Source organism: Podarcis liolepis, assembly GCF_965112155.1.
Source record: "Podarcis liolepis genome assembly, chromosome: 8".
NCBI lineage: Eukaryota > Metazoa > Chordata > Lepidosauria > Squamata > Lacertidae > Podarcis > Podarcis liolepis.
Genome location: NC_139560.1, coordinates 62,450,591 through 62,475,784, shown reverse-complemented (window position 1 = coordinate 62,475,784; position 25,194 = coordinate 62,450,591). Strand labels below are relative to the sequence as shown.

The window sequence follows — 25,194 nt, the reverse complement described above, 5'->3', positions numbered from 1 at the left end:
GAAATTCTAAATACTGGCCTCTGAAGTAGGGGGTGAGGAACCTTTTTCCAGACTGAGAGGACTTAGCTATGCAGCTGCAAATACCGTATTTTTCGCACTATAGAACACACTTTTTCCCCTCCAAAAATGAAGGGGAAATGTGTGTGCGTCCTATGGTGCGAATGCAGGCTTTCGCTGAAGCCTGGAGAGCGAGAGGGGTCGGTGCGCACCTACCCCTCTCGCTCTCCAGGCTTCAGGAGAGCCCCACCGCCAGCCCCACAAGCTCGGGGGACAGCGGGAGAGGCGCAGCGCGCCCTTCCCACTGTCCCCCGACTTGGCTAGAAGGCTGGCGGGGGGAGAAGCCTGCTCCTCCCCGTCGCCAGCCCCGCAAACTCGGGGGACAGCGGGAGAGGCGCAGCGCACCTTTGCCGCTGTCCCCCGACTTGTCTAGAGGGCTGGCGGGGGGAGAAGCCTGCTCCTCCCCGTCGCCAGCCCCGCAAACTCGGGGGACAGCGGCAGGGGCGCAGCGCGCCTTTGCCGCTGTCCCCCGACTTCTCTAGAAGGCTGGCGGGGGGAGAAGCCTGCTCCTCCCCGTCGCCAGCCCCGCAAACTCGGGGGACAGCGGCAGGGGCGCAGCGCGCCTTTGCCGCTGTCCCCCGACTTGGCTAGAAGGCTGGCGGGGGGAGAAGCCTGCTCCTCCCCGTCGCCAGCCCCGCAAACTCGGGGGACAGCGGGAGAGGCGCAGCGCACCTTTGCCGCTGTCCCCCGACTTGTCTAGAAGGCTGGCGGGGGGAGAAGCCTGCTCCTCCCCGTCGCCAGCCCCGCAAACTCGGGGGACAGCGGCAGGGGCGCAGCGTGCCTTTGCCGCTGTCCCCCGACTTGGCTAGAAGGCTGGCGGGGGGAGAAGCCTGCTCCTCCCCGTCGCCAGCCCCGCAAACTCGGGGGACAGCGGCAGGGGCGCAGCGCGCCTTTGCCGCTGTCCCCCGACTTGGCTAGAAGGCTGGCGGGGGGAGAAGCCTGCTCCTCCCCGTCGCCAGCCCCGCAAACTCGGGGGACAGCGGGAGAGGCGCAGCGCGCCTTTGCCGCTGTCCCCCGACTTGTCTAGAAGGCTGGCGGGGGGAGAAGCCTGCTCCTCCCCGTCGCCAGCCCCGCAAACTCGGGGGACAGCGGGAGAGGCGCAGCGCGCCTTTGCCGCTGTCCCCCGACTTGTCTAGAAGGCTGGCGGGGGGAGAAGCCTGCTCCTCCCCGTCGCCAGCCCCGCAAACTCGGGGGACAGCGGGAGAGGCGCAGCGCGCCTTTGCCGCTGTCCCCCGACTTGTCTAGAAGGCTGGCGGGGGGAGAAGCCTGCTCCTCCCCGTCGCCAGCCCCGCAAACTCGGGGGAAAGCGGGAGAGGCGCAGCGCGCCTTTGCCGCTGTCCCCCGACTTGTCTAGAAGGCTGGCGGGGGGAGAAGCCTGCTCCTCCCCGTCGCCAGCCCCGCAAACTCGGGAGACAGCGGCAGGGGCGCAGCGCGCCTTTCCCGCTGTCCCCCGACTTGGTTAGAAGGCTGGCGGGGGGGGGGAGCCTGGTTTTGCGGGAGGCGGGGGAATCCCCCCGCCTCCCAGGAAAGCCAGGAGAAGCCGTGCAGCCCTTTTAAAAGGCGCACGGCTTCTGCCGGTTTTGCGGGAGGTGGGGGAATCCCCCCGCCTCCCAGGAAAGCCAGGAGAAGCCGTTCAGCCCTTTTAAAAGGCGCACGGCTTCTGCCGGTTTTGCGGGAGGTGGGGGAATCCCCCCGCCTCCCAGGAAAGCCAGGAGAAGCCATGCAGCCCTTTTAAAAGGCGCGCTGCTTCTGCCGGTTTTGCGGGAGGTGGGGGAATCCCCCCGCCTCCCAGGAAAGCCAGGAGAAGCCGTGCAGCCCTTTTAAAAGGCGCGCGGCTTCTGCCGGTTTTGCGGGAGGTGAGGGAATCCCCCCGCCTCCCAGGAAAGCCAGGAGAAGCCGTGCAGCCCTTTTAAAAGGCGTGCGGCTTCTGCCGGTTTTGCGGGAGGTGGGGGAATCCCCCCACCTCCCAGGAAAGCCAGGAGAAGCCGCGATCTCTTTAAAGGGTTTGCACGGCTTCTGCGGGCTTTTGGGAGAGGTGAGGGAATCCCCCCACCTCCCAGTAAAGCCAGGAAAGCCCTGTGCAGCCCCTCCGTGAAGGAGAGGCTGCACGGGGCTAAAGGGGAAGCCAAAACAGCGAGCGGGATCCATCCCGCTCGCTGCCTTGGCTTGATCCATAGCTGCACGCAACCCCTCCGGCAGGGAGAGGTTGTGTGCACCTGTACGCTGCTCTTTGGGGCTGCGGGGGCGAAAAAAGATTTTTTTTCTTGAATTCCCCCCCTAAAAACTGGGTGCGCCCTATGGTCCGGTGCGCCCTATGGTGCGAAAAATACGGTAAATGTTTTAAGTGTGTTGTAAAGTGCATTCTACAAATTGCATTCTACTAGATGTTGTAAAATGCATTCTACTAGATGCCGAGATACGGTGAATTCAATATATTTTTCAAAACTTTTTTTAAAAAAGCATTTTCACAGTGTTTTTTATGTGTGGATTCCACTTGGGTCACATGCCTTTCTGGGCAACCTTCGGGGACGGTGGGGGGCAGGGGTGCCAACTTGAATAAAACAGGGGGGCAGGTAAGCCCCGACCCACATAATCGATCACAAGATGCAGCGAACACACACCAATCATAGCTGTCAACCTTCCCTTTTTTTGCGGGAAATTCCCTTATTCCAGCGCCGTTTCCCGCTGCTTCCCGCTGCTATCCTGGATTGTTAGATATCCCGTAGACTGTCCCCAGGACAGGTGAGGCTGCTTTCCTCCCTTTTTTTATAAATATATCCCTTGGGCAACATATGCTTTCCTCCCCCCCACCTTTTTTTTGACAGGTGAGGCTGCTGATCCCTTATTTTCAAATCTGAAAGTTGACAGCTATGACACCAATTGAATGACAATTCCCATCAGCTTTAGCAGGGCCTGGCCCTCTCAAATATTTTACGGGGGGCAGGGAAGGGACCAAGGCCCCTAGGAGTTGTCACCCAGGGCGGGGCATATGCCAGTGGAAGGTGGGACCAAAGTGAAAAGAGAGTAACAGATGTAAATTTTACCTTGGCATAGCAGGCTCATCTATGCACATGCTGAGACACCCCTCTCTAGCTTCCATCCAGGCAAGGAGGAAGCATTAGCTAAATAGACTCAAATGACTGCATTCAGTCCCACCAGGGGCTGAGGTTTCTTCATCCCTGTTCTAAAGATTGGCTTTATTCTGCTGCTGCAGTGCCCGCCCCTGCCGCCATTACTGCTAAGAAAGCCAACAGAGCCCTTTTAACCATAGCATCCTTCTTTTAAGGATGCATATATGTATAGATGCCTTTCTGGCAGCAATCCTGCACATACTTACCTGGGAGTAAGCCCCATTGGAAAGAATGGGACTTCCCATGTATAGGTGTGAATGTATAGGTGTGCGCTGCCAAACCATGCTTTACTAAAGCAAGGTACTGTATTCCTTTTTTTTTAGGCCTGTAGGGCTCTTGAAAGCCAGGTTCTTGATGCTAATTGCAAAGCTCAATGCCAGTTACTAATTGCCAAGGGCTTGCAATTCATTTCCAACTCTCATCACTTTCCACAACAGTGCAATTGCTGAACTCCAGTTGGTAATAGCATGACAAACATAACTGAGCACTGCACTTACTCTGCTGCCAGAGCTGAAACTGATATTGCCCATTAGTAATTCCTTACGCTGGCTATTTGCCTGAGCAGCTTTTCACTTGTCCTCTCTTTGGAAGCAGAAGACAGATATCCTTACTCAAAGGCACACTATGTGCTAACACATTTCAGAAACTTTCACTTAATAAAACGAAGCGGCAACCTTCAACAACTCTATCTCTTTTGCCCTTCATCATCACCTTGTATTGCTGTAGGCATTATTTTATTTTATTTTTTAAATCTAACATTTAATTTATTCTCAATACTGCCTGCTCAGAGCGTAGTGGGAGAGTGAATAGGTTGGTTCCCCCCCCCCCAGTGTCTGGGAAAACCCCAAGACTTCTGTTTCAAGAGTTGAAAGGCAAACAACCCTGTTTTCTTTACAAAAGTAACTCACTTTCTGGTAACTCATGTTCCAACTTAGAAGATGACAAGTCAAAAGGATCCATTCAGCACTGCAGATGTGGAAACACCATTCATTTCAATGGAGGTTTGCTGAAGTCGAGCTGAGGGTGGACTGGACTGCAGCAATTTTTAAAGGAATTATACCTTTACTCTGCCAATCCAGGGAGTTAATGAAATGGGTCACAGTCCCTTTAACTCTGAAATGTCACATGCCTGCAGTCAGAATAATCCGGAGAGCAGTGGCTTGCACCCAGCTGAGTGCAGGAGAGGCAGATGGGAAGAGTAACGTGACCATGGCATACTGACAAATATATTTGATGGAAACTAAAGGAGCATAGATTTCTTATTCATTAGAGCAGCCTGCATATCATTTCACTTGCTTGCAGGGTGGTGTGAGGTCACGAAGGCAGGCAAGAAGGCTGGGGACTCTGTCTTCAAAACAGAGCCAGGAGGTCCCATTTAAGGGCCTGATAAAGCTACAATCCTACTAATTCTACTAAGAAACACCTGCTCTCTCCCCATTTGTTACATCCCACCAGTTTCCTCCATGCTAGGGATGCGTCTTCTGTGGCTGTAAGGCAGCCTTTGCCAACTTGATGGTTGATACTCTCCAGAGGTTTTGGATTGGGGGTTGAAAGAAGTGTAGGCCAAAACACCTGGTTGGTGCCCAGCTGGCAAAGGCTGCAGTGTGGAATGTACTGCATCAGAATTTATTTGGGAGGGTTAAATAGACAAGCAAGTCTTCACTTCTGAATTGTCTGAGTGTGACCCCTTTTTATTTGGTCAAATTGCTTTTGCATACCACAAAGAGGTGCAAGCTACTTATTCCCCACTAAAACAAGAGAAAATACCTCCATGCACTAACGAAGTGGGGCAGGCCACCTGCAAAATTCACCATAGGAACCATTGCAAAAATAACCACAGCCCTAGAACGCTGCAAAAGTTATGTCTTTTGCAAGCGGTTGGAGAGAGTGTGACTCAGTGAGTCAGTACTATTTATTTCCCATCATCTAACGCAAGGCTGCATACCTGTGCTGATTCAGCATGCAGTTTATTAAGAGTCTGCCAAACTTCAAGCTATACTGGTTGGCTAATTTAGAGAGTGAAAGGAAACTAAAGCTCCCTGTTCCCCCAGAAGTGCATCGAACTTGCCACTGTGCATTCCTAGGCTGGACAGGATATAAATGCTTCCAGGTTAGAGGCTACCTTCTGCCCTTGCCTGTGTGGCTGGTTCTATTGCCTCATTCTCTGCTTGCCTTCCCATCAGTCTTTCTTCCCACTCTTTCCCTGCATCCTAATTTCAACCATCCCAGTCCAAGTTTCTTAGCTGTGACCGTGTGGGTGATCTTGTGATCCTGCTAGGTACCCAGAATACCTACACAGTGGTACCTCGGGTTACATACGCTCCAGGTTACAGACTCCGCTAACCCAGAAATAGTACCTCGGGTTAAGAACTTTGCTTCAGGATGAGAACAGAAATCGTGCTCCGGCGGCGCAGCAGCAGGAGGAGGCCCCATTAACTAAAGTGGTGCTTCAGGTTAAGAACAGTTTCAGGTTAAGAACGGACCTCTGGAATGAATTAAGTACTTAACCCAAGGTACCACTGTAGTGATTTTGTAGAAGAAAAATCATCAGAAGAGTACATTCAGGGCTGCATCTTAAGTGTCCAGTTCTAAACATTTGTCTGTTTCTAAAAAGCTATCTTAACACCCCTTCAATAGTAGAACAGTGTTTTGTTTTGTGACAACATCCCTTCATAAGTTGTAGCACACAATCCATAATAAATGTTTATTATTATTTCCTGAAGGCAGCTCTGTATAGGGAAGCTTTTTAAATGTTTAATGTTTTATTACGTTTTTATGTATGTTGGAAGCCACCCAGAGCGGCTGTGGAAACCCAGTCAGATGGGCATGGTACAAATAATAACAATAATAATTGTAAGCATATTTGTAGCATGTTGTCTCAGCTATCATAATGTATAGTTATGCTTTGTCATTAGTTCCTGAATAATGAAATACTACAAAATTCTGCACAACAGCAAAACATCCTGATATTTAATTTTAGGGGACAAATTACCTCCACTCGCATAACCTAATGAACAAATCTCCATTGTAATATGAGTAAATGGCCTCTGTTTGACAATTCAAGTATAAATAGACTCTGCTCACAATGGCAGCTTTGTTCTAAGCATAATTATCCTGCCTGTTTGAATATATGTGGGAATATGGGAAAGAAAACACCCTTAATTTGAAGTCACATCCGAATATTGACATGGGGAAGCGAAACTATGCTGAAGATGGCAGTATATATACTTTTACTGGCTGGCTTGAAAGAAGACCTGGCAAAGTTATCTGAAGGAGAAGTTCAAGCAAAGTGAACAGGCCCGAAATAGCCACTGCAACCCGGCAAGAACTCCATGACAACCATCCAAGCATACAACTCGTACCGCATATGAATACAAACACCCTCATGTGCAACTGCTTCACAGCTCTCTGAATTTGATGGGAGTGTGTCTGCATGTGTAAATGAAGCTCCACATGCAACCACATTGGAGGCCATTGAAATAAAAAATAAGGTCTTATATAATAAATGTTCATAAATGTACCAAGCAAACACGTACATAAATATGTAAACCACATGTCTGAAGCAGCACAGGAAAACAGCCCTGAAACCATTTTGACTCCCAAACTGACCAAATGTTTTCTCTGCAAGGTTGAAGGAAAATGGAAAAGCCTCCCCATTGTCTTTTCCTTCACAAATCCTGTCTTAAGGGTATGTCTGTGTATGAATAGGGTGTGCCTGTGACCTGGCTCAGGAACTAAGTATTTGTCATTACAAAAGACTGGTCAGGCTCCCCAGGGTATCCAATCAAGTGACCATTAACAGGTCTGCCAGACAGGAGATAAACAACGCACTCAGATTTCTGTTGTAGACCGCCCTTTCTGTGATGTAGGTATGATGCATCTGGGGGGTGGTCTTGAGCTACACCCCTTCTGTGATGTATGAGGTTTCTGGGGGTAGTCTTGGCTCCAGGGCGGGCAATTTAAAATGTCTATATAAGGGCGGGCACACCTTTGTTCGGGGTCCTTCTCCTTTCCTGCATGTGAGGGGAGCACCTTGTTGCAACACATCAGGCTTACGAGCTGCTTTGCTTCTCAATATTCTCTGGTTGGCCTCTGGAGAACCTACAAAGGACTCTAAGGGTTCTTGTGTTCCCCATAAGGGAATAAGGGCAGATGTTTGTTTATTACACCATGCACAGCAGGTGTGATCTGAGCTGGCTGAGGACCCAAGAAAGATTTGGTATAGGCTATTCCCTGTCAGCTCTATTCCTGTTATGTACTAAGCTTGGATCCTTGTAGGAATTGCCTTAGAACCTGAGGATGAGGCAAGACTCTGGCATAAGCAAAGGGTTTATTGAAACCAAAGCCTTGGGTTTTGGCTAAGAGGTGAAGTCTACTTCTTTTCAGATGGATTAGGAGGGATCCAAGGAAAGAACCAGAACAGATCCTGCAAGCAATAGCCGGAGATAGAGGGCAGGGAGAGACAAGGCCCCACATTTCTATTTGTTCAGGAAGTTAGAGAAAACCCAGCACTCCAGAGTTCCTGCTTCACTGAAGCCCTGCTTTCTATGTAGGTTGCCTATTTTTAGATGATCTTCGAAGAGCCACTGTTTAATCCGTGGTTTTAGATGGGCTGCTGAGATATAATGCAGCCCGTACTTAAAGACTGCAGCTAGCGTGCCCCAGAGACCTCAAATACTTGAACACAGCGGAAGTTACTGTATATGCTACAGTAAATATCCAAAATAGGGTTGATGGTCCAATACTGACAATGTAGTGACTGTCAAACATGGATAAACAGTCCCATGCCAAGAAGTGAGGGGGGTGCCTGAAAAAACCAAATGGAGCTAGACAAGTAAATGTGGACAACAAACATTATGTAGTTGCTCACATTCACTGGTCTGCCTTTATATGTTCAGAAGCTGCCTGAAGGATTTGCAACATCTTGGCATCCAGTGGCACACCTGAGCCAGAGGTATTTGTCTCTGGCAACCTGAATAATGGGATTTATGGAAAGGAGACTCCTCCTCATGCGGTCATGGGTTTTCATATGAGAACTGCCACTTCCCACATGTTCTGAAGGCAACCATCAGAGTTTAACTGGACTAGTGGTTGACCTTTTAAATACACTACCATTAGCACAGATGTACAGCACAGTCCTAACCCTGCCTACGCAAATGTAAGCCTTATTGAATTCAATGGGTCTTACTCCACCAGTAAATGGGGTTCAGACTGCAGCCTTAGCTAAACAGGAAGATATTATTACTCTGGCCGAGGTGTGTTACCTAATATAATGACTCTCAGGCTGGAGAGAAGTGCTAGATTCCACACACACACACACACACACACACACACACACACACCCCGCCCCGCCTGAGTCAAATTTAAATGCTTGGAATGCAGGGAGGAAGAAAGCATTGTGTGGGTTTGTTTTTGCTTTTGTTTTGCAGTGTGGAGGAAAAAAGCGACTTATGCATGGCCCCTCTGCTCAAAATGAGCTTCTCCCAATGCAGGAAAGTATCCACTGGGGCTGTTTTGTACATAATTTGAGTACAGTGGTGCCCCGCAAGACGAATGCCTCGCAAGACGGAAAACTCGCTAGATGAAAGAGTTTTCCGTTTTGGAGGTGCTTCGCAAAATGAATCTCCTATGGGCTTGCTTTGCAAGACGAAAATGTCTTGCGAGTTCCTGCGGGGGGTTTTTTCCTCCCCCCCCTTTTTCTATGCCGCTAAGCCGCTTATCAGCTGATCCGATAAGCCGCTAAAAGCCGCTAACAGCTGCTAATAGCGCTAATCCGCTAATCCGTCAATGGGCTTGCTTCGCAAGACAAAAAAACCGCTAGACGAAGAGAATCACAGAACGGATTCTTTTCATCTTGCGAGGCACCACTGTATCATGTGTGCCCTTCGGTGATAGTGCTTCAGATCCTCCCCCTTTTCCTCTCTTTTGTAAAATAAATGGCTAAAAATTGGTAATGTAAGGCATCTCTTATGTTCATGCTTCAAAATATAGTTCATTACAGACTCATTTCTAGAAGTCACCAGAAGGTCACCCAGGCCAGTCTTTGCACATATGATTCAATAAAGCTCCTATAGGATCACTGAGATCTCAGAAGATCAACTATGGAAATAGGAGCAATAGATGCACCCTGAATGTAGAGCAAGGAATAATTCAAACTGTGCATGTCTGGATGGCTCAGGCAGGTGAGCCATGTGATACTGGTGGAAATAAAAAGCAAGATGTAGAAAGTAAAACACTAGTATTCCCAGAAAATATGACCTGTGAAAAGCAATTTTGCCAAACTGCCCAATCTATTAAACTTGGAGGCCAACAACAAAACTGGGCCAACACTGAAAAAACTCACCTCTATAAGCATGTAAAACGAAAGCATGGTGACTCCAAGGTTATATACAATGAGAAGACCCCTGAGTGACAGAGCAGGCCTGTTCTTCATAAATGTGGTACCCAGCCATATGAAGAGAAGATACGCAACAGTGAGGGAAAAAGTGGGCAAGTAAGAATCCAGCATGAGCCATCCTCTGACCCTGGGATCTGAAGAAACAAAGCAAAGCAAAAAGCCTCATGAAATCAGCACATATAAATATTTCTTGTTCAATACAGTCATTCAATGGGCGACCAACGCCTTTTCAGTCTCCCAGTAATACCCAGCCTCCAGTCTTGCTTTACAACCTCCTCCTAGGATGCTCTTATAATGTGGGGTTTTTTGAAACTGATGGAATACGCAGAATTGGACAAATTAACAGGGAAGATTCGGAACCGACGAGATCAGAGATTCACTGAAGACTGGAATAAATTTACAGAATATATTAAAAATGTATGTGATGAACAGTTAACGTTTGTAAGCTTTCAAGAAGCTCTGTGAGAAGTATTGGTAGAAATATAGTTAAAAACTATGATAAGGCTAACAATGATAAAGTGCAATTTTAAACGGAGAAATGTGAGAAGCTGTGATAATACGGAGATTTGTCAGACATGCTGATGGAAGTCCAAAAGAAGTAGTTGTTGAGATTGGGATGTTAAATTGTGTTTAAATGTATATTGGAAAACTAATAAAAATTATTTTAAAAATATATAATGTGGGGTTTTTAATTTGTTCTTGCTCTTGTTTTTATTATGTCCCCCCCCCCCAGTACTTTTATGTTGTGAACCGTCCTGACATCTATGGATGAAGGGTGGTACATATAATTTTTAATAAATAACAACAGCTGATTATTCAATTAAATTTAATGGGTAAGAACTGAAATAGCACAAGTGTCTTCTTGTGTAACAGGGCTTCTCTTGCTTCTCAACCCCCTACAGAACCCACGTGCCCCCAAAATCTGCTCCAGAGGGCTGAAGGACTATCCAGAGAAGAGTTTGGGGGCAGAAAAGGGAGTTGGAGGAGAGAAAAGAGAGAACGCACAAGCAGATTTCTGCTGTGGAGGTGGGCAGACATCACTGGATGTCATCCAATATATTTGCATATTACCAAAACCCCAATAAACAATCAGATTGTATAATGCTTATAATATAAACCTTTGGGGTTTTTTTATCATTATTACCATTTGTTAGAAGTCACCTTCTACAATGTCTTTTTTCACACAGCAGTACACTGTCCAGAACCAGAATAGCTTAAAAACCATAAGAGGCATTCATCGTTCCTGGATGCAAACATAAGTATGTCCTAGATAGGCAGTAATGCCTTCCAGTAGCTGTGGGTTAAACCACAGAGCCTAGGACTTGCTGATCAGAAGGTCGGCGGTTCGAATCCCCATGATGGGGTGAGCTCCCGTTGTTCAATCCCTGCTCCTGCCAACCTAGCAGTTCGAAAGCACATCAAAGTGCAAGTAAATAAATAGGTACCACTCCAGTGGGAAGGTAAACAGCGTTTCCGTATGCTGTTCTGGTTCGCCAGAAGTGGCTTAGTCATGCTGGCCACATGACCCGGAAGCTGTACGTCGGCTCCCTTGGCCAATAAAGCGAGATGAGCGCCGCAACCCCAGAGTCGGCCACAACTGGACCTAATGGTCAGGGGTCCCTTTATCCTTTACCTTTAGGCAGGTTAAGGCCTAATGAAGTGCTGTCAATTTCAGTCAAAGCAATCACAGGTGAATGGTAAGACCCACCTTATTTTTATGCCCGTAAGTAGTTTTACATTGTTTTTAATGTTGTCTTTTAATGCTGTGACCCACCCTTAGAACTTAGGGTGAAGGGCGGGAAATAAATAAATAAAAATAAATGAAAGGGTATTGGTACAACAAAAGATAACAAACCAATAAGCTTCACAAATCAAAGCAAGAGTTAACACCCCTGACCACTGGTCCTGTTAGCTAGGGATGATGGGAGTTGTAGTCCCAAAACATCTGGACGGCCAAGTTTGGCCATGCCTGAGTTAGAAGTTACTCTAAGAGAACAAGAAGGAAGCTTAGAATGAGAAAAATAAGATCCTACCTTATTTGACCATAGCAAGTGGGGCTCTGTTTAATCATTATTATTACAGAGTCACCTGGCCAGTATCTGATCCCCATTAGTCAAAATAAATCATCTGCAACTGATCCCCATTATTTATTGTCCCCAAACCACAAATATTGCCGCCTGCACATACCCTGGGTAGCTGTGGCAAAGCATCAGTTCATTTCCATTCTAAGCTTGGAATTCCACACCTGAATCTTTATGCATTTCCTTGTAAAGCTATAAGTCCTTACATTATCAACTAAATGCCTTTGGCGCTTTCTTAAGGTAGCTGACCTGAAGCTTTTGCACAAGTGAAGCTTTCGATGACTAGGGATTATTATCATTTTTTTTAAAGGTGACTCATCCCTTCCTGTTATCCATGCTGCATTTTCCTTTTCTTTATCGGGCTCTGATGAATGCCAAGCATAACTACCTCAAAGTCTCCTAAAATGGGTGACTATTTGTGCAAAGCCCACTAACTATACCAGCAATCAACTTGGATAATACTATCGTTGCTGTGGCTGTGACTTAATGACTGCAATGCTGCAACGATCATTCCTTGCACTTCTGAACCTGCTAGGTAACAGCTCCAGGTAAAAGCACCCATAAGGAAGCACCCTTTTAAAACAAACAACAACAAAACACCCTATGCTATGATTTTTTTACACATTTGACACTAGCCTATTTAAAAGTAAGAGGGGGAAACAGAGGCAAGTGTGTTGCAAACCAAGACCCTGTACTTTAAGAAAGTGTATCAAAACAGAACCCTGTGATCTGCAGAGGTATCCCTCTCTGCACCAGAAGATAAGGACAAAAAAGAGCAAAGGGCTATTGCTTCCAAGCCCCACTTCTCAGGGGCATCTGAATTTCCACTATTTGAAACACAATGCTGCAATTGAAATAAACTTTTATCCTCACCCAACAAAGCATTTTGCCTATTCACGTTTCTAGCTTCACACCATATTCTGTTTAAGCTCTTTAAGTTGCCTAAAAAGCTGCAAGAACACGAATTATCTCAAAATTCAACACAGCACAATGCTCCCTCTATGCTTACCTAGTCAATAGCTGGACTAGTCAATGGCTGGATAAGAAATACGTAGTTTCCTCTTCCCACAATGAAATCCTGATGGTTCTACTAAATCCTGGCAGTTTCCCTTTTTGTTGTAGCCAACAAAGCAAATGTTTTCACAATTGTATCCTCCTATGACCAGGTAAAAGTCATTCACATCAACTTGCTTTCACTGGAAACACTGGTTTCTTCCTGTCAAGCAAGCTTCCCCTTTCATCAAATGAACAAATTGGCACAGGTAGAATTCATTAGACTTAAGTACCTTTAAGTCCCTTGGGAGCTATAACAAGTGATTTTTATTAGCCACAATGAACAATCGCTCCAGCTGCATTTCTGAACAGAAAAGGTTTTTTTTAAGCACAGGCAATTGGGAGAGCAAAAAGTGTCACTATCTTCTTTAAACTAAGGGCTAGCTTCCAAATCTTTAACTAAAATACTACATGAGGAAATAAGAGGGATATATATATATATGGCTTAAAAGAGTATGAAGTGTCATGTAAAAGAATTCCCTGGGAGTAAACAGATGAGATATGCTGCTTGTTTTAAATTCCACTAGGAGTTATCACAACCAGCTATATATTCTTTTTGAACTAAATGCATTTATCTCCCAGTTTTCTTTAATCACCATGGTACACATATTATAATGACCCTCCAGCAGAGCTGGTGCAGGTGAGGAGAGCCTGGTAGCACCATGAAAGGAACACCTACCTCTAGCTCCAAACATATAGTCCACAAATTCATTTACTTCATGGTCAAATGCCTTCAGATGTTCCTAAAAAGAAAGCAGAAGGAAACAAGGGTCAGGTTTGTTATGTCCTCATTTACAGAGATGTACAGTCTCTTGGGCTTGCCAATCAGAAGGTTGGCAGTTCAAATCCCCGCAACAGGGTGAGCTCCCGTTGCTCTGTCCCAGCTCCTGCCAACCTAGCTGTTCGAAAGCACAGTGGTGCAAATAGATAAATAAGTACTGCCCTGGCAGGAAGGTAAATGGCATTTCCGTGCGCTGCTCTGGTTTTGGTGTTCCGTTGCGCCAGAAGCAGCTTAGTCATGTTGGCCACATGACCCAGAAAAACTGTCTGCAGACAAACACCGGCTCCCTTGGCCAGTAAAACGAGATGAGTGCCGCAACACCAGAGTCATTTGCGACTGGACCTACAGTCAGGGGTCCTTTACCTTTACCTTTTTACAGCCACAGCAGCTAAATTGACCTCCACGTGGAGTACCAACGTACATCTGGGTATCTAATACTAGCAGCAAACAACAGGGAGAGGTTGCCTTTCTGCGTTTCTTCATCTGGGTAGTCATTTTTGGAAAAATAATGTTGGACAAGATGGATCCTTGGGCTGATCCAAAAGGGATCTTCTTCATAGGATCTTAATGCAAACGTAAGATTGGTGGGAAACAACAAAGAGACTTGAAGCACTTTAACGACTAACAGATTTATTATGGCACAAACCTTCACGATCTAGAAACGTCTCCATTTTATGCATGAAGTGCTAACCTCAGTTGACAGGCATATATGGATCCACTAGTACAGAGGGGAGGAATTGTAAACAGTGAGGTTGTGGCAGTGAAATGCAAAAGGTACTATTTGTGAGAATTAAAGCTCCAAGGAAGACTCAGAGTAGAGCCACTGAAATTAATAGATGTAACTTAGTCATGTTCGTGGGTCTACTCTGAATAAGCTTAATTGAATACTGCTCCCCAATGAGCAATAATCACAATGACCACAAAAGCAGTATCTGGTGATTCCACAATAACCTTATCATTCCTAAGTAAAAGCAGGAAACAATTGTCTCTATTCAAGTCCCAATGAATAGAATCAAACTGTTATAATTCAGCTATTTCACACTTTCCCTCTGAAATTCCTTTATAGGAGAATGGCAACTTTTAGGCGAGTAGCAAAATATCCTGAGAGACTGAAATGTTCTTTTGCTAGTTGCTAGGAGTTGCCTCTTCTGAGGTCAGATGAAACTGGCAGAGATTCTTTTCTGCAAAAGAGCCTCAAAAGTATCTGCCAGCACAGGCTGACACTATGGAGGGTTTGAACGGGCAAGGCACCATGTAGGCTCAAATGCATGATCTGCTGTGGCTGGCAACTGAAAATTACAAGTTAGGAGGGGGTGGGGAGCAAATCAATAAAAGCAAACAAGTGGTTCATAACAGGAGTTGACCCAGGACATTGCACCAATGTCATGTTGATACTACAAACCAAGATAAGCCAATGAGGTGCTGCAGCTATTTGCGAAATGATTATGCAACAGCACAAAAATGAACACAGAATAGACAGAACACGAGAGGATGGGGGCAAAGCTTGAGACGATCTCCTAATACATTATCCTACAGGCCTTTCGGCTTCTACTGAAACCACCTGTATGGAGGACACAACCCTATGCACTTAATGTACTGCAGTAACATGTTATAAGTGGCAGGCTTGTTCCACAAGGGTTGCCAGCATAGTAAGCTTCTGTGCAAATTCTGCCAGCTACAGGTATCAATAGGATCAATGCGTTCTTCAAACACTCCTTAGGGAAGACCATATTCTGCAGAGAATCTACATACACAGTTTACATTGTTTAGTGAAATCTGCATGCACAAAAGCAAAGGCAGGATAGATGCCCCAAAGATGTTGTTGAAGATATGTTCGGGTTGAAAGATGGGGAAGCATTAAAGTACCTTTGAAAGGTATAGTGATTGCGGCATGGTTTGTTGCATTTTGAGACCCATGTATATTTTCTAGTTTTTTTATTTAATTGTACTGCCATTCAGCTCATGTTTGGGCTGTTAATCATCATTACAAAGTATACATGCCATTGGCCCCAGGGCCTCCTGTATATCAGAATGCTCTGTTTATATTCTAAGTAGTTAATTTGAGACTCCTTTTTAATACCATTATCTGGTTGGAAATACCAGCCTGTTTCTACAAAAGTGCTACTGATTTAACAGAAAAAGAGAAATCGTTTCAATCAAAACTATACTTTCACTTGCTCTATTAAGATGATTTGCTTTCACTTGCTTTATTAAGATGATTTGGGATGCGAGTGGCACCACTGAAGCCTCTTGGGCTTGCCGATCAGAAGGTTGGCGGTTCAAATCCGCACAACGGGGTGAGCTCCTGTTGCTCTGTCCCAGCTCCTGCCTACCTAGCAGTTCGAAAGCACGCTCGTGCAAGTAGATAAATAGGTACCACTGTGGCAGGAAGGTAAACGGCATTTCTGTGCACTCTGGTTTCCGTCATGGTGTTCCGTTGTGCCAGAAGCGATTTAGTCATGCTGGCCACATGACCTGGAGAGCTGTCTGTGGACAAATGCCAGCTCCCTTGGCCTGAAAGCAAGATGAGTGCCGCAACCCCATAGTCACCTTTGACTGGACTTAACCATCCAGGGGTCCTTTACCTTTTACCTTAAGATGATTTAACCTATATCCATAAAAATATATCTTCAAATAGTTTGAGTTGAAACATTTGCCTGCAGCTGCCCTACATTACTATTAAAACATTTAAAATGTATATCTAGAAATGTAAGGTGCAAATGTGATAAATACAAATTTCCAAATATGTCTATCATACTAAAACTTATCAGGGAACTGTGTTCACAAAGCTAGCTGGTTTCAACAAAAAATAGTTTCAGATGAGGAGCTGAGTCAGGAAACGTGGAGTGTGAGAAAACAGAGAACCTCAACTTTAGCCTTCTCTTACTGCTTCTGTTTCACAGAGATCCCATTGTCCAAAGTTTTAACATTACATTTTAAAAATGTAACAATATTTTGTTCATCTCTATGTGGCTTATAACAAATGGAAAATCAAAGCACAAAAGCTTGAATTTATTATTAGTTGACACGAGTGGTATTTACACAAAATAGGAACAATATCACTATTAACATGAATTCTAATGCCAGTGGACAAATCTCTGCCCAAGGCTGAATTTTAATACATATGAGGGACACGTTGGTTTATTGGTACTGGTGGATGAAGGTTGGGAAATGCAAAAGGGGAATTCGTTGGGAAGAAAAACTTCTGCATCTAAGAGGCTTTCCTGTACAATTGCTGTTTTCATTTGCTGTGCACATTAACCACATGAAATTGTTTTTCATCAAGCTTTTTCTTTTGGTGTGAACGAAATCTATACAACTGCTGCTTTCCCTTCAGTCCTTGTTAATGAGTGAACTTGTTGAATTTAGTGTCATTGCTGTGACTGCAATACTAAGCTACTTGGCATTGCACAGCAGCGAAGAGACTGAGATGCGAAGCAGGAAGTCCCCAGCTCATTTCTCACCTTTTCATGAACTCATTAGGTGCCCTTAGACAAGCTGCTCTCTCTGTCTCAGCCTTTCTACAATATGGGGAATACTAACAATTTTGATTCATTTTGTGATGTTGCTGTAAGGATTGCAGCTATCTTATGAATTATTACTTTATTTCCCATTATTTGATTACTCAACAGCACTTGATGCAGCTGGTGCTGAATGTGTGATCCAACTCCATCTGAAAATATTGCATTTAAAGTGACACAGGATCACAATAATGTTCTATATGTGGTATGGCTTCAGATCCGTGATGGTCTATTCACACACACATGCAAGTTGTCACTTGATGGCACAGTTATCCAGTGGCGTAGTGTGGGTTGTCAGCACCCAGGGCAAGGCAAGTAATTTGCGCCCCCTAACCCGTGGATTTGCGCCCCCTAACCCGTAGATTTGCGCCCCTAACCCTAACCCCCGATGTTGAGCCCGGTGCGCCCGGCCCCCCCTGCACCCCCACGCTACGCCACTGCAGTTATCAAATGACAGGTGTGCATGTGTGAAAAAGTGTTATATGATCTGGCAGTATTCCACCATGGCAAAATCTCTCACTGAAAAGTTCCCTCCTCCATCTAGACCAGCTCTCAGAGAACCGAAAACATTAATCTTAGTATAAGTAAGGTGCAGGGAGATGTGTCCTCCATTCTGGAATAGTCAGGTCATTTCCTCAATCTCTGAGGTGAAGACTTACTATATAGAGTTTTTATTTTATACACATTGGAAGGAAAAGTTATGTAACAGCAGAACTATTTCACACATGACTGAGCATATAATATCTCCTGAGATATGAGGGGAGAAAAAAGAGACAGGATCACGTAAGAAGGATGTGGGGGTTTTTTTTAAGTTTGCTTTCCTAACTCAAAATGTGTCACATGCAATTAAGATCAAGCTATTCAGTGCTTCTCAATTTGTTTGTACTCTAAAAGCTTTTCTTAAACTGTTTTTTTTTAAAAAGCTAACCACTTTCTGTCTAGGTTTTTACACAGTGCTTCTGTTTCTCAACTCTCCCTGAACCCAAAAGGGAACCATATTCAGTTATGCTATTTAAGCTGAATACAACAAAGTGGAGTTATGATGTTCCACGTTAGTGATTAATCAGAGCTCAAAAAAGTAGGACGTGTGCATTTTCTCTTGAAAAACTCCCCAACTCTGCTGTCTGACACCTTCTGGCCATCTGCTGTGCATGATGGCAAATCTACATGTTACATACAAATGGGTGTAATTAAACCCTAATGGCCATATCACTAATAGAACAGCAATGTTGGGAGATAGGACCAGCCCAAGAAATTTAGTTGCCCGAGCTGAGGAACAACATAGTGGCACCACCCCATTCCACAGAAAAATGCTGACCAGACTGGCAGCTGAATCTGACTTCATCTATCACCCAGGGGGGCAGGAAGCAGGTTAACTTAGGGAGGGCAGGCTGTTCACAAGGAGATCTAGCCTTCAATTCCTCACTGCTGTTCCCTCATTGTTTCACCTGATGCCTGCTTGCTGCCCAGGTCTAATTTAACTTTGGAGGCTTATGGAGTTTTCTAATATTTGTGTTTAATTACAAATATGCAGGTTGAGCCCCAGCTTAAGCAGTCGAACAGAGGGCCAAATCCATTTCCCCAGACAGAGATGGCGCCCTAAATGCTGTTAGCTTACCGAGCCCCCAAACACAGCTTTTTCTAGGGTTACACTGAACACAACTTGTTTCTACACATTTACAAGATTGTAACACTTCTTGATTTGTACAGTGGTACCTCTGGTTAAGACTTCATTCGTTCCAGAGGTCCATTCTTAACCTGAAACTGTTCTTAACCTGGGGTACCACTTTAGCTAATGGGGCCTCCCGCTGCTGCTGCCGCCGCGTGATTTCTGTTCTCATCCTGAGGTAAAGTTCCTAACCTAAGGTCAGTGGCGTAGCGTGGGGGGTGCAGGGGGGGCCGGCCGCACCGGGCGCAACATCTGGGGGTTAGGGTTAGGGGGCGCAAATCCATGGGTTAGGGGGCACAAATCCACGGGTTAGGGGGCGCAAATTACTTGCCTTGCCCCGGGTGCTGACAACCCACGCTACGCCACTGCCTAAGGTACTACTTCCAGGTTAGCGGAGTCTGTAAGCTGAAGCGTTTGTAACCCGAGGTACCACTGTACTCCTGGACTATTGTGTACAGAGGGACACAGACTGCACAGATGTTGAATGTAATGTGTGAAGGCTCCTCCTGTAACTTCTTCCGCACTCCAAAACTGTGGTCTGTGTTTTCCTATATACAGACATAGATGACATAATCTTTACCTAGGAGTTGGGGGAGAAAGTCAGGCCCTGTTTCAGGTATCTCCTAGCCCAGTGGTGGCGAACCTATGGCATGTGAACCAGAAAGGGCACTCAGAGGCCTCTCTGTGGGCACACATGCAGGGCCGTAGCTTCTGTGCTGGGGGTGGCGGGGGGGGAGGAGCGGAGAGGAGGGCTTGCATGCAAGCAGGAGGGGAGGCAAGGATCTCTCAGAAGTGGAGTGAAGGCTTCGTGCTGACAGATTCCCGCCTCCACTCCTGCTTGCACGCAAGTAGGAGTGGGATTGGGCTGCTCAGTTGAGAAGCGCCTGGCTGCCTTCAGGTGGTGCAGAGACTCTCAGATGCAGCTTCCGGGCTGCCTCCACCTACCCCAACCCCAGCAACTATTCAGCCTGGCTGCCTTCACAGGGTTGCAGGGGATCTGATGCGGAGGTGGGGGCTCCTTTAAACTTCTCCCTTGAGGGGAGTACAGCCATGAACCCCTCAATGGACATTGTGACGGAGCCTGCATCTCCCCAGCTGAGCAGCCCGGATCCAGCTCCTGTTCCCATGCAAGCAGCAACGCTGCCTAGCAGAGTAGCCCGATCCCACTCCTACTTGCCTGCTTGAAGAAGTAGGCTGGGGAGGGGGTGGCAGCAACATCCCTTGGCTGCTCGTGTAACAGAAGTGTGGCACTCAAAACGGAAATTATACTCAGAATAGAGCACGTTCGGCTTCTGAAAAAAGTTCCAAAACCGGAACACTCATTTCCGGGTTTGAAGTATTCAGGTTCCAAGCAGTTTGAGAACTAAGCTGTTCAAAAACTGAGGAACCACTGTATTTATTTTTCCCAATTTGAACTGTGTTTATCCCCCCCGCCCCGCTGCCGTGGTGATTTTCTTGAGTCAAAATGAGAGTACAGTGGTACCTCGGGTTACAGACACTTCAGGTTACAGACGCTTCAGGTTTTAGACTCCACCAGAAATAGTACCTCGGGTTAAGAACTTTGCTTCAGAATGAGAACAGAACAGAACAGAAATCGCATGGCAGCGGCGCGGTGGCAGTGGCAGTGGGAGGCCCCATTAGCTAAAGTAGTACCTCAGGTTAAGAACCATTTCAGGTTAAGAACGGACCTCCAGAACGAATTCAGTTCTTAACCCGGGTACCACTGTACCCCTAAACATTTATTTAGAAAAAAGTGCTGAGTTATACTACAAAATTATATATCAGTGGAAGGATAATTTAATGAAGAATGTAATGCAATAACTTTTATGAATTTTTATTTATTGCAACAGCAGTCATCAAGAAGAAATGTGAAACACACAGAAAAAATGAGATATACGGGTTAAATTGCCGTGTTGGCACTTTGCGATAAATAAGTGGGTTTTGGGTTGCAGTTTGGGCACTTGATCTCTTAAAGGTTCACCATCACTGTCCTAACCATTCAGAAGACTCAAGAAGATCCTGCTATTGGGAGCAATCTGCCAATCTCTCTAACAAAGGAGGTACTTGTTAACTTTGACAGATTACTTCTGGCTCCATTAACCCTTTCTTGTATAACCCATTTCCAAACTCCCAACTGTGTTTTTTCAAAATACAGTGGTTTTTAAAGAGAACTGATCTGAGTCAAGAGGAATAAATTAAAATCCCACACTGAATAGTGTTCTTCTAACCAAAATGGGGCAAGGTCCACTAGATTAATAGCTTCATATGCCTATTACTATTACAATAATATTGCTTCAGAGGAAGGAAGAGCGGCTAACATTCTGCACATTGCAATTTTGTAAATTGGGAACTTGTGGCCAGCCTTCTTGCTGAGTGTGAAAGGGTAGGCTTCTATGGATACTGACCATCCCTGGACCTGTTTGGGAGAAAGGGACCCAAAAGCAAGTGAGTCTATAAGCTTATTTCCTCTGTATGCCTGCTATTAAGAGTGCTTATTTGCATCCTGATTCTATTCTGCTTCCAAATTCGGAATTTAATTGCAAGACTCTAATTTAAGTTTGAGCAAAAGAAAAAGAAAAATGCTCGTTCGTTCTTTTCCCTTAGTGCATATTTGCTTAGTTTTGTTGACTCTTGTTCCTGCTCAGATGGTGAAACTTATGAATCAAGTAGTAGAATATCCTAATCCAGTGTTTTATTAATGGTGGGAATGCAGCTGGGAACCTTGAGTGGAAGGTGGCACTGAGGGGATATCTACAGATACCAGGTATTTCACAAAAAAGCATTCCATACACCATCTCTAACTGGAAAGACTGAAATGAAGTGACATTGATCAAAATCTTTTAGCAAAGAAGAAAAAGCAAACACGCTGGTATCTTTGAGCCCAGAGTCCCAGCACTAAAGCCTTTCCTTCAAAATAAATAAAAACACAAATAGGGGTTTGTGTGTACCCTTTATACTAAGTAAGTCATCTCTGTGGTCAGTGTGTCTGTGTGCAGAATTCCTGCATTGCAAGGGGCTGGACTGGATGACTCTGGGAATCCCTGCCAACTGTACAATTCTATGATCCTAGTATTTATTAGACGCTTGCCTAGTACCCATTCCACGGTTATTTTACTGTCTTTTTTTAAAAAGGAAAACAACCCTGTTATAATGAAGTGTTGCAAACATATGTATCACACATAAAATCTGGCCAAATAAAGAAAATATGATGTTTGCAGCTCTGGAATCTCCCTGCTCTTAACGCTGCAAAATGAGCCTGGCCCGGAAAGGAGATTAGTGCAATCCATTTAAAAGTAATCCTATTCTATTCTACCTACTTCATAGTGGAACATCAGCTTAATTTGTAATTAAGGAAGATTTATCTGGGGAGAGTATCTGAAGAAGCCTTCTTTCCCAATCTAGTGCCCTCCAGATGTTTTGGACTGCAATTTTCATCAGCTGCAGACATGAGGGCTGAGGCTGATGGGAGTCTTAACCACTGGCGGAGGAACGGGGGAGCGCACCGCCCCCAACACCATCAGGGAGGGGACTACCATTGCGCCTGTCCCCCCTGGACACGCTTGGTGGATTTTCCCCCACAGCGCTGGGCGCCAAGCCCCCACAAGCAGTGTGTCATGCCCCCAGGACACATGCCATGCCCCCGTGGGTGACACGTCACACCCCCCGGGACGCATGCCATACCCCCACAGGTAGCATGCCACATACCCCAGGATGCATGCCACGACCCCGCAGGTGACATGCCATGTCCCCGGGGTGCCAGAGCATGCAGCTTCACCACTGGTCTTAACGCCTTAAAGGCATCAGACTGGGGGAGGCTGGTTTTAGCTCACCTCACCTCAAAATGGATATTGCAGAGTTGGAAAAGATTCAGAAACGAGCAACCAAAATGATCAAGGAAATGGAGTGACTTTGCTATGAGGAAAGGTTCCAGAATTTTTGACTTTTTCCATTGAGAGAAAGGGTGACATAACAGAAATTTGCAACTGATGAATGGCCTGGGGAAAGTGGATAGAGAAAAGTGTTTCTCCTTCTCTTGTGGGCATCCCATGAAATGGAATGTTGGAAGGTTCCAGATAAATAAAAGGAATTAGGGTACTTCTTCACACAGTGCATAGTTAAAACTACGTGTATTGTTTTTTACATATTGAGCAAATATTGTTTCATGAGATTTTATGTTGTTCACTGCTGAATATTATCTTATAAGCAAGCTATAAATTTGTATAATAAGTAAATGCGTAAATAAATAAATCACTTCTATTGTTTACTCTTAGAATTTAAAATGTTGGCTTTCTACTTGAGTGCAACATCAAAGAAATCTACCAATAAGTTTGAGGCTTACGCTAGCTACAAAAAACAAGTTAGATGGCTGCTACCATGAAATAATGGGTTTTAAAATAGAATACATTATTTTATCACACTTTCACCCCGCCCTTTCTGCAAGGAGCTTAAATCAGCATGCATATTTGCCATTCATCTTCACAAATTGCCCTCTCTTTAGGCAGGGAATGTGTGCGACTTGCTCAGCATTGTTAGTTATTTGTAGTGTATTTGTAGCGGAAATGTATTTCACACACACACACACAAAAATGGTATTGGGGAAAGGAGGTGGCAGTTGGCTGGTTATTTTGTTAGTTCTATCTTTAACTGTGAATGTGAGAGTTGTGGGGATGCTGTCTGGAGGACACTGTGAGGACAGGCAAGTTAATGGGTGAATAATGTATGCATTAGGGACGCGGGTGGCGCTGTGGGTTAAACCACAGAGCCTAGGACTTGCCGATCGGAAGGTCGGCAGTTCGAATCCCTGCAACAGGGTGAGCTCCCGTTGTTCGGTCCCAGCTCCTGCCAACCTAGCAGTTCGAGAGCACGAAGTGCAAGTAGATAAATAGGTACCGCTCCGGCGGGAAGGTAAACGGCGTTTCCGTGTGATGTTCTGGTTCGCCACATGACCCGGAAGCTGTCTGTGGACAAATGCCGGCTCCCTCGGCCAATAAAGCAAGATGAGTGCCACAACCCCAGAGTCGGTCACGACAGGACCTAATGGTCAGGGGCCCCTTTACCTTTACTAACTTATGCATTGCTATGAAGGAGTCTTGAAAGCAAAAAAGGACTAAATCCTCTCTTGAGCTCAAGGGAGAGAAATGCATTCCATTCATGAATGCATATGTAAATAATACTTGTTGTTTGTAAGGCATATATTTCTATCTTCTTCTTCTCCTTTGGCGATCACTCGTAGCCAAGTAAGATTGTCTCCCATAAACACCATTTTATATAGCGTCACCTAATGAGCTTCATGGTTTAGGGAGAAATTTGGAACTGGGTCTTCTTCATCCTAGCCCCATAAACTACACCAGGAGTGTAGACCTAGGGGCCAAACAGCAGTCCTCTCTGATCCTCAAGATTCTCTCCAAGCCACATACCACTCACTGGCCCTGCTCAGCAACCTCCCTGAGTGCTCTTGCATGACTGGAAGGTACTGCTTAATTGTAATAATGTGCTTCTTGCTTGCCTGGCTGGAGGAATGTGCATATAGAAACCTCTGGCTTTGGTGTGACTGCAGTGCAGCCTACTATACAAGGAAAGGTTGCATTAATTGCTCTGGTTACTTTTCCTTCTGGCCCTGCCCACCAAGTCTCAAGAAAGAAGCCCCTGAAAAATTGCCTACAACCAGGGCCAGCCCACCCATGAGGCAAGTTGTGGTGATTGCCTCAGGTGGCAGGATTCACAAGGGCAGCAGGTTCCATTGTAAATCTTTATTGCCCCTTGTTCCTGATGAACATCTTCCCTCACCCCTTCATCCCTGGTGGGAAGGGGGCCACTGTTTTGTGGTTTGCCTCAGGTGACAAAATGTTTGGGCGAGCCCTGCCTACAAGGGAGCAAAGCCCTTAGGCTGAAAATAATTCCCTGGCTCTGTTCCATCCACTAGGCAATGACCTTTGCCCCCGAAGACTGCTTGTGATCTTTTTTGGTGATTCCTACAGTTATAGCAGCGGGCCATGGTGGGAGAAGTCTTGCTGTGCTGATAAGGTTTATCCCCGAGTGCTGCAGGTTATGAGACATGTTGCCCTTACTGACAAATGGAACCATAATTAAGTAAAAATTAATTGACCCACATCTACACAGCATCATTCTTAAAATATTTTACAATTATCTGACGATCAGAAAAACTGAGCAGTCAATTGATTGCTAGTTGCTTTTTGGATGGTTTTATGGATTTTGATATCGTATCAGTTTTGCAAGGAAATAATATATGCGTACATCTGTGCAGCTAGAATAACAAAATATTAAAAGAGTAGGCTGGTGCATGTTATGTTGCTGACACAGACAAATGCACATTAGTGCATATGTTTAGGCACTGGATGTTTAGGAAATTATGGTGCCTTTGGCATATCTCCTAGCTAATAGTGCAAGTGAGTGTAAAATCTCTGGCACAAAGAACAAAACTATTATGCTACAGCCAGGACACATTCACACAACCAGCAGGCATGTGGGAACTTCAGCACATAC

The 25,194-nt window shown here is 45.5% G+C and overlaps 1 protein-coding gene across 1 annotated transcript in view; it reads right to left on the bottom strand.

Moving 5' to 3' along the window:
- ELOVL2 (ELOVL fatty acid elongase 2) overlaps positions 1–25,194 on the bottom strand; it is a 54,225-nt gene that overhangs the window by 16,237 nt on the left and 12,794 nt on the right. Inside the window, exons 2-3 of the mRNA XM_083519677.1 lie at positions 13,399–13,462; positions 9,532–9,719 (exon numbers count right to left, since the gene is read on the bottom strand). Coding sequence (XP_083375803.1) covers positions 9,532–9,719; positions 13,399–13,462 — 252 coding nt within the window. The remainder of the gene's footprint in view (positions 1–9,531; positions 9,720–13,398; positions 13,463–25,194) is intronic.